At 36.0% G+C, this 9,779-nt stretch overlaps 1 protein-coding gene across 4 annotated transcripts; it reads right to left on the reverse strand.

Annotated features, from left to right (window-relative positions):
- Positions 1-1,964: 1,964 nt before the first annotated feature.
- LOC104212704 (hydroxymethylglutaryl-CoA lyase, mitochondrial) lies at positions 1,965-7,949 on the reverse strand. Of its 4 annotated transcripts, none has more exons than XM_070162424.1 (9): positions 7,831-7,949; positions 6,002-6,186; positions 5,293-5,398; positions 4,790-4,969; positions 4,537-4,617; positions 4,284-4,447; positions 3,610-3,746; positions 3,165-3,280; positions 1,965-2,438 (listed from the first exon to the last, which is right to left on the reverse strand). In XM_070162424.1, exons 2-9 carry the CDS (start codon positions 6,166-6,168, stop codon positions 2,190-2,192), a joined length of 1,200 nt encoding a protein of 399 aa, XP_070018525.1. In that variant the 5' UTR covers positions 6,169-6,186; positions 7,831-7,949; the 3' UTR covers positions 1,965-2,189. The 4 variants fall into 4 exon arrangements, with proteins under 4 accessions (XP_070018525.1, XP_009760353.1, XP_009760354.1 ...); XM_009762051.2 differs by having other exon boundaries at positions 5,200-5,398; XM_009762052.2 differs by having other exon boundaries at positions 5,200-5,398; positions 7,704-7,881.
- Between the last annotated feature and the right edge of the window lie 1,830 nt (positions 7,950-9,779).

Raw genomic sequence — 9,779 nt, forward strand, 5'->3', positions numbered from 1 at the left:
CCTCATGCCCAAGTATACGTATACATAACTACGACCTCAGGCCCAAAAATGCATAAAACATAAACTACGGCCTCAGGCCCAAGTATGCATAAAGCATATAAACTACGGCCTCAGGCCCAAATACAGGTGTTCAACATTCAGGAATTTAAAATCAGAAACTGAGAATCATACTGCATTACATGATAGTGAAATACTGAATCACATTGAGTTACATGATACTGGAATATTGGATCATACTGGGTTACATAATATTCCAATGGGACTAGACTGAGACATGTATTCTTGAACTGATTATGAATACTGAAATTTCAATTGTATACTGAGTAATCTATACTAAGACTCGGGGGAATCAAACCCAAGTCTATATTGAATACGCATTGAGCTCACAACGTTCAGAATGAAAGCCATGAGCAAGTTATGACGCTAGAGAATAGAAGTTCTACAACTATTCAAGGAACTAGGCTTAACTATATTTCTGAGGCAATTAGTAACGTCATAAAAGAACGTAGTGTAGGGAGAATCATTAACATTCCCAAACATGGAGAGTTAACCTCACATACCTCAATTTCGCCCCTTAGTGATACTACAATGATCCACAATAATAAGAACCTTCAATCTGCAATAGCAACATCCAATGGAACCCAATATTAGTAATAAATTCCATAATTTAAGCCATTCAGGCATATTATCAAACACCTTGTAGGCATAAATCTCTACATCTCATCACCATATAATTAGTTCATCTAATTACCACCATTCATCAACAATTTATCCCACCATCATGATTAACCAATTTATAACTTCCAAAATCACATATATGATCATCCATCCACACCCAAACAACAAAGTTCCATTAAATAAACATCTTTCAATCTCTATAATAGTTGTGTAATCAAATTGGGAACTTATGGTTTCCAATCACCATACCAAGAGTTCCAATACTTATTCATACTCATATTCCATTAATAAATTCATACATGTAAGTCTAAGAGTGTAAGATTACCTTTTTGGAAGAAATCTTGCAAAACCCTCCTTTGAGTTCTTGAAGAAATCCCTTGAAGATCTAAGTATTTTATGTGTAGATTTCATCAATACTAGTGTATAAATGATGGAATTCACACCAAGATAGTGGAGATTACTTACCTTGAAGATGGGAGGGGTTAGAGGTCTTGAGAGGGTGGAGGAAAACCCTAAAATTCGTCCAAATGAAGTGGGAAAAATAACCCCCGAAGGTTTTATATCAAAATAGGGTCGGGTTGGAAAAAACGAAGATTTGCACAGCCGCGGCACATGGGGTGGCGTGGTAATGAAAAATGTGTCTAGAAACAAAATTTGGAAGTGCTCTGTTAATCTACACAGTCGCGCCGCATGGGGCTATGCATGGGGCGGCGCGGTAGTATAAAATTCTGCGAGCTTTTGGTAATTTGGTCATAACTTCTGGTAGGAGTGTCCAAATGACGAACGGTTTGAAACTTTAGAAACTAGACTCAAAGATCTTTCATTTGATAGGTCGTGGATCACATAACACCTTATATAAATGCAGATATACTCGTGCAAAGTTGGTCTTATGTGTGCTCATTTGGAATTTTAGTCTATCATGAAATTTTCAAACTTGACTTAGACTTAGGCCTCTCCTTGGACCCCAAATCACTTATGATATGCCTCGTACACTTATTATCATATCCAATTGATAATCATCACATGAATACTCATTTAATGCATCCACAGCTGATTCAAATTTACAGGGTGTTACATATATTCAATCCATGGAAACAATTTCCTACCGAAGTGCAAGGTAAGACTCAATATGGTCTGACCGTTCCCCGAACTTGACACATAGCGAGAGCTTTGTGCACTGCAACTTTTCTTTTTTCCTTTTTTACGAAGTTCAAAATGACGTCTATGCCAAAGAAAGCCTGGTGAGAAGTTGATAACAAGTTGAACAAATATGAAGAAGAAAAAGGGAAGCATAAATCAATACTCTTTGTATTAGATATGCTGCAATGAGCAGCCTGATGTAGTCATAGTAATGGCATCTTCATTTTGCCAACACAGTCTCAAATACATTATTTTTCATCAAATTTTGATGAGTATACTCTATAAAGTGGCATATCTTATACTCTATCTTCTTGTTTTTGCAACTTAAAAGAGACCATTTGATCACATCTGAGCGCGACTGGTTTACTTTCCTATATCTTGGATGCATCTGCTGTGACTCTGCTCAAAGCAATGGCTGCTTTAGATCCGGATGGACGGTCCAAATACTTGCTGATGAACTCTCCGGCTAGCAAGAGCTTTTGTATATCGACGTTGGTTTTTATCCCTAGACCGTTAAGCATATAGACAACATCTTCTGTTGAAACATTGCCAGTTGCTCCTTTGGCGTATGGACAGCCTCCGAGTCCAGCAACGGACGAGTCTACTGTGCTAATACCCATCTGTGGACAATACAACAGACAGTAGTAACGTGAGTTGAACATTCCTGAAATCTTTTACACATTTGAAAACAATGCAACAATGTTCAGACTAAGAGGGGAATCTTAGAACCTCAGTTGGTTGGCTACCTAAACTTTCATCTTGTTGGAGAGGGTTCGTTTCCCCACCTTGTAATCCCCTCCCCCATTTTGCCTTTCCCTACCCCCAATTTTTAAAAAATTTAATAGAAAAAAAGAGACTGAATTCCTGCTTTTGTCGAACGTGGCAAAGAAGTACATACTTGATTTCAACTCTCAATTCATCGACTAGCGTGCATCATGGAATTTGTTAGAAAAGTCTTCCTTGTAGGGTACTTCCAAGTTCCTAGTTTGTGCAGACATGGACCTCGTTCCACTCTAATTTATGTTAGAGAGGTCAGTCTTCACATCTACACCTCCAACTTTGTACTTTTGATCAGTTATTCATAAATTCTCGAGTAGGTTGGGAAAAAAAGGTCGCGCAGAAGGCAAATTGAAGTTATGGGGAGGTTAGTAATACTTATTTAACTAGAGGCAGGTTTTGTAATTACGACCAACCAACATTTACTGGTATTTGACTTTCTAGCTAGTGTTCAGCGGCTTAACTCACACGAAATGCAATTATTTGCAGTATTAGATTTAAAAATTTGCAAAGCTAGCAAGTAAGAAATGTATACGTGCTTGTAGTTGAATTCCAAGAGAAGAACTTACTTGGAGGGAAACTAAAATATTAGAAAGAGACTGTCCATAGGTATCGTGGAAATGCACAGCAAGCTTTTCAACAGGAACCACAGCCATAACAGCTTCAAGCATAGGAACAACCGATCCTGGAACGAAAAGCAAAATGACATGGAAATGAAGTCAAGTCATTTCACATAATAGTCGAAATTCTGTTTTTCCTTTCCTGTCTACTCTAACCACCATTCAATTTAAAACCAGTTTAGATCCCCCACTAAAGCAAGATAGAAATTGAAGCTATAGTTCATATACGTTATATTTTTACCCCCAAAAAAGAAAAGAGAAAAAAAAAAAGAACTTTAGCTTTGGAACCTACATAGAAATATTCAGCGACATAAATAGCACTTCAATTGAACTCGTAAACAAAAAACTTAAGGCATTCTTCACTTGACAAGAAATACATCATTTAAAACATTACCTGGAGTAGCGACACCTATTGTGTCTCCAAGGGAGATTTCAAAGCATCCCATGTCATGAAGTTCCTTTGCTACATATGCCACTTTTGAAGGGGAAATTGCTCCTTCGGTTGGACACCCAATAGCACATGATACATATCTGTCACGCATTGAAAGACCTGATTTAAGTTTGAACCACATATGATGGTAAGGCATAAAATGCATCATGCTACAACATCCAAGCTGCAGAAAACTAATAAGATTTTGTCTTCTCTTTCCCTATAGAAATATTAAGGTCCTCATTCTGTCATTAGGGAGAAAAAAAAAAGGCAGTCGGGTACACTAAGCTCTCACTATGTGCGAGGTCCGAGGAAGGGCCGCACCACAAGAGTCTATCGTACGCAGCGTTATACTACATTTCTGCAAGAGATTGTTTCCACGGCTCGAACTCGTGACCTCCTGGTCACATGGTGTGACCACAACTTTACAGGTTACTCCAAGGCTCTCCTTCCCTCATCCTGTCATTAGTCTACTAACGAAATTAAAGTTTGGGAAGTGAGGTAATTTAGACGACTCGCTTCAAAATTAAGGCAATTCAAATGATCAGTAGAGGTCAATGAATTCGAACTCATGGGAAAAATAGAAAACGAAAGAGTATTTCATTTAATATAAAGATATGCTGGCACGAAGTGCATACCCACGAACGGGTATTGACAGTTTTCTGGCAGCAGAAGTAACAGCTCGATATCGGACAAGGCTCTCCTCAATACTGCAATTAATGTTTGACTTTGAGAAAGACTCAGAAGCTGAAGCAAAGACTGCTACTTCTTTCGCCCCAGCTGCAACAGCTGCTTCAAAGCCCTAATAGAAATTCAAATAACACCAATAAATTATCAAACGAAGAAAGTGGTAGCTAGAGCATGAATTTTTTTCCAATAAGAGCAACATACTTTCATATTAGGTGTCAATACAGGCAATCTGGCACTTTCCAGATCCTTCACTGCCTCCATTACATCCTTGGCATCCGATAGCTATCAAAAAGAAGCAGGAGAATGAGAATAGTAAGGAAAAGTTTCACAGACTAAACGCGTAAAAATCAAGCTATTTAATCACAGAGTCTGAAGCAAGCTTCTATATAGGCTATAGCCAATGTTTAAGTTCAGCAAAAGAGGTTTCCTTATATATAAAAGGAGGAAGAATTACCTGAGGTACCCATTTTGGAGAAACAAAGCCCGTCACTTCAACAACAGGTAGCCCGCAAGAGACAAGTTTTTGAACTAATTCAACCTTCACTGATGTAGGAACAATATTCTTTTCATTTTGTAACCCATCCCTTGGACCAACTTCCACTATCTTCACATACTTTGGCATGCCATCGAACAACTGTTACCAGACAAAGAAACAATCAGGAAATTAAAATGATTAAGAAGAAGGATACCAGAAATCTGTGCGCGTAATAAAGAAACACTAGTCTTGAAATAAAACATTATCATTGTGCTGGATCTCCAACTGATCTACGATAAACCAAAAACATTCAGGAAACCAGAATCACTGTTCATTCCAAGTTTTCTAGACGAGCTAACAGAGGGACAAAAAAGACTTCGACGAATTACCTTGAACGGTTTACTCACTGTACTTCTATTGTTTCTGTAAGATTTAGATTGATGATCTGTCAAGTACTGTGAATGAGACAAAGTTCCACATACTCTATAATTAGTGCTAAAACTCTTGGACCTTCGACTTGAGATGCCATTACGTGATCCATGTCTTCTCCATTTGAAGTTCTCTCTCCCGTATTCGTCATCATCTTCACTGTAGACAAAACATATTAGGAAATTCATACATCAAATTCAGTCAAGCACATCAAGGCAAAAATTCTAAAAAGAAAAAATAAATCCACGTTGAGATGCCAAGTGGCAAGAAACTTCAGGGGTTATCAGATAATAGTGCCTCTCAAGACTAGAGGGGGGTGGGGGGGGGGAACACCAAATGATAGAAACTCACATTGCTCAAGACCTCGATAGAAAATTAATAATCCAAAACAACAGAAACCATTATAATAGCAATACAAACAGATCTAGATTATGAATAATTTTCCCTAACACCGATATTTATGTTCATGCAGGCTTCAATTTTACCCAAAATATTGGCCTATTTGAACCTTTGTTACTCAAGAACAAATTAGTGGAAGGAGCAGGCACCTTGAAGTTCAAATATAATAAGAATAAGCAAGAAGAACAACTTGCAAAAAAAAAGGATATAAGCATCTAACCCCGAGCAAAGACATAGACAATACAAGAAATGGCTCCGCAATCACTATTTGTCACTCTAAGTTGTGCAAAGAGAAACACCGAAAAGCACAACCTGCGTCATGATATATACTAGCTTAGTAAGAGTAAAGCTTTATCTACTTACACACAGCTGTTGGATGAGCTGCAACTTCTCCCATCAGTCCAGGAGTCCCCTATCGCCATATCTTCTCCTATAGGCCTGCAGGCACCAGATGAGAACCTCTCTAGCCAATCAATGTTGCTCAAACTTGGCAACCTGTCCAGGTTAAGAGGCTCTTCCAAGCTTGACATTGTGGAGGGAAAGAAAAACTGGAAATAAAGCAAGCCAAAAGGTAAGTGCTTTGCCTTAAAAATTCGCCAACAGACTTTCTAGCAAGAATCAGATCCAAAACACTTCACGGTTCGACCATCTCATACTGTTGAAAGCAATATTAAGAACTCAAATAAGTGTTGCTGGTGAGAGAAAAAAATCAATTGTAGAAGAGTCTATTGGAAATGCACATTTCAGTATGCTCATCAGGATCGTTTACTCGTTTTGTCAAAGCACATAGCTTTGTAGGTGTAGAGCAGAGGCGGACCTATGCTATAAAGAGAGGGATCAATGGCACCGGTAAAGTTTGGCAAAATTTTCATGTATACATGTCTATGTCTTTAGAAAATAGTGATATATTAGTAGTCGGCACCCTATACACAAAGCAGATTTTGGTTGAATTCAAAAGTACACCCCGACCTTCAAATCCTAGGTCCGCCTCTGGTGTAGAGAAGGAGTATCATAAATTTATAGCAACAAATACCACTCAGAATTGATCACAACAGCATTCATTATCTTTTGTCAAAGCAGATAGCTTTGTTTGAGCAATCCTCCTATTCTTAGCTTAAACCCCAAAATTAAGCATTATAAAAAAGGAGATTCAAAAACAATAACATTAACTTATTAATCTCCTACATTGTGCAATGCCGAACTATCGACCTGCAATGAGAAACTTCTACATCATTCTCCCTCAGATGAGCCTCAAGACTTTTTCAAAGGGAATCCAACGACCTGTATGTTGATCATACAGCAAATGATCAACATAAAAAGGACAGCCCGGTGCACAAGGCATCTCACGTTCACGCAGGGTCCGGAGAAGAGCCGCACCCCAAGGGGGTGTGATGTAGACAGCCTACCTTAATGCAAGTATTAGTGGCTACTTCCACGGCTCAAACCCGTGACCTATAGGTTTAGGTCACACGGAAACAATTTTAGTGCTGCTCCAAGACCAAAGTTTAAACACTCTCGCTCCCTAAAACGAAATGCACCATATCAATTTCCCCCTAAATGACAATAACTATGTAAATTGTATATGAACACATCCTGAGCTAGCTATGCACCAAAGTTCATTGTTCTTTATCAACAATTTCAACAAATAAAGGATTTCACTTAACAGCTGCACTCCACAGGAATTATGCACCCTTTAACATCAGAATCACAATTCACATCCTTCTTCCAAAAAAAGAAGATAAATTCCTACTTAGTCCCTTTCCATATCATCAAGATCACAACTTTCTTCCAAAAAACAAAATTTCCTACTTCGTCCTTTCATAATATCAAGATCACAACCTTCTTTCAATAAATACAAATTCTTACTTAAGTCCTTCCCATAAATCAAGCTGATAACCAAGATAACTAAAAAAAATCCAAGCTTTCACATGTATTCTTCTAAAATTCAGCTCAATTTCAAAATTTCAACCAAAATTAACTATCCATTATAACCCAATTTCCAATCTTTAACACTTTTCAACAAGAAATACAAAGGTGGGGTTTAGCAGAAAAACAAGAAACTCACCTGAAAAAATCAAGAAAAAGGTCAATACAAGAATCAAAGCTCTAAACTTTTTTTCTGGGTATTTCTGAAAACAGTGAAAATTAACAATAAATTAAAGAGGAAGTGAAGGACAGAAAAAGAAAAGTACCCCACAAAGGAAACGTGAAGGAGAGTTCTTTGTTGTTTGGGGAGAGTCTTTGTCTGTGTTTGGTAATCAGTAGCTAATTTATATGGTGTGTATATAAAGTTAATACACTATTAGAAACTTCTTTCTTGTTACTATTTGTACTTTGTTTTTATTGTTTTTTCTTGTGATGTGAATTGAAACGCCAACAATTTGGAGGGAGTAGAGGTAGAGGTAGAGGTAGAGGTGGAGGTGGTGGTGGGGTTTATTATTAGGACAACAACAAGGTGGTAGGTAGTTGTTATTGGTAGGCAGTTGGTCAAATTCTTTGCACTAAAATTTATTGGTTATAACTCCTATTCCCTTTAGGTTCTGGCAATTGCAATTATTTCCCATTTTGAAAAATTCAAGAAATTACTTTGTCATTAATCATTATGGGGTAGCCTATTGGAAAATATGGGGAAATATCATAATTTGCCTAATTTACAATTGGTGAATGAAAAATAACCACAATTTTAAAAGTAGACGAATTTTAATCATTTTTTCATGTAAAAATAAAATTTGAATAAAAATAATCTTAAAAATCCGAAAATATTCTAATTAACAGTGGCGGAGCCACATTGAAGCAAGGGGGTATCAAGCAACACCTCGTCGCCGGGAAATTACACTATTTTTCTAGATAATTTTTTTTGTTTTATGTATATTTAAGTACGTTGACACCCCTTGAATTTTTGATGTGTCTAATTATTTATATTTTGACACCCCTTGATGAAAATTCTTGATCTGCCACTGTAATATAATATGCTGGAGCTTGAGTTTTTTCGTAAGAGATTCCAGTATATTATGCTAGAATTTCATAATGTTTTGGAGTTCTAACACAATATACTGGAAATGCTATATTTTATAGATTACCAGTCCGAAAATTAGCTAGTCATGCTATTTTTTAATTACCAGTCCGAAAATTGGCTAGTCATGCTATTTTCACGGAAATATTGTGTTAATTTCTAGATCGTGTAAAATAATTTTATAGGAGTTTAGTTATATATACTAACAGTGCAAATCATTTTTTATAGATTGTCAGTGAATTTTAATATGTACTAATAGGATAATTATCAATTTAACTAGGTTACAAATTGATGATTATCAAAAAAAAAATTGTAATTAACTAATAAGTAAATGATTTGTGCGACATTGCATAAAATTTAAACTCCTTATAGGATTATCTAAAAGCCTATTACGATTAAGTGTCCACAATATAAATTGATAACTTGAGAAATAAATAATTTACTACAGCATATTAAATTATAATAGTGGGATAAAATTTTCTTTATATTGTTTGGTTATATAAGTTAATTATTTAAATAATCATTTGTAATAGGAAAATTCTGAAATTAGAAATTGGAGAAATGGGTCTAATATTTAAGACCATCAGAGATATGTTAAATATGTCGAACCTTGTGAAAGATACGTTTAATTCTCCCCATTAGCTAAATCGAAGTGTATTATGTTACCTTAATTGAATTTGGTAGCTATTAATCTAGTGCGTTACACACACACACACACACACAAAAAAAAAAAAAATCCAATGCAAGTATTTATACAATTATACTTTATTTTTAAGTGAGTATTTTCTTCCTCTAATTTTGTGTTGGAAAAAATAATTCTCATCCAACTTTAAGCTATAAATACTTACTTCCCCTTTTTATCTTAAAATATTTTTTTAACGGTGATTTCAAGAAGACAATGTCTATTTAATATCAACCTATCATTTATTATTTATTTTTTTTCAAAGTATCTACTTCTCTTTTAAATTAGTAAATATTGTTTCTAAAGCTTTAAAATTCTCTTAAATCAGCCTAAGGTGTTTTTTTTTTTTTTTTTGCTTTTAAGAAATTTTATAATCTGTTTATCTTCTTTTTTTTTTCCTTAATCTGGGACCCAATGGGTCAACGACGACAAGGAGATCGCGGAAT

Source organism: Nicotiana sylvestris, chromosome 11 (genome assembly GCF_000393655.2).
Source record: "Nicotiana sylvestris chromosome 11, ASM39365v2, whole genome shotgun sequence".
NCBI classification, from domain to species: Eukaryota; Viridiplantae; Streptophyta; class Magnoliopsida; order Solanales; family Solanaceae; genus Nicotiana; species Nicotiana sylvestris.

Coding starts and splice junctions, on each gene's coding strand:
- LOC104212704 (XM_009762051.2), bottom strand. CDS start 6,168: ATGTCAAGCTTGGAAGAGCCTCTTAACCTGGACAGGTTGCCAAGTTTG. Junction 4,970..5,199: donor CAGTGAGTAAACCGTTCAAG/GTAATTCGTCGA, acceptor GTCTGGTAACAG/TTGTTCGATGGCATGCCAAA. Junction 3,281..3,609: donor AATAGGTGTCGCTACTCCAG/GTAATGTTTTAA, acceptor TTTTCGTTCCAG/GATCGGTTGTTCCTATGCTT.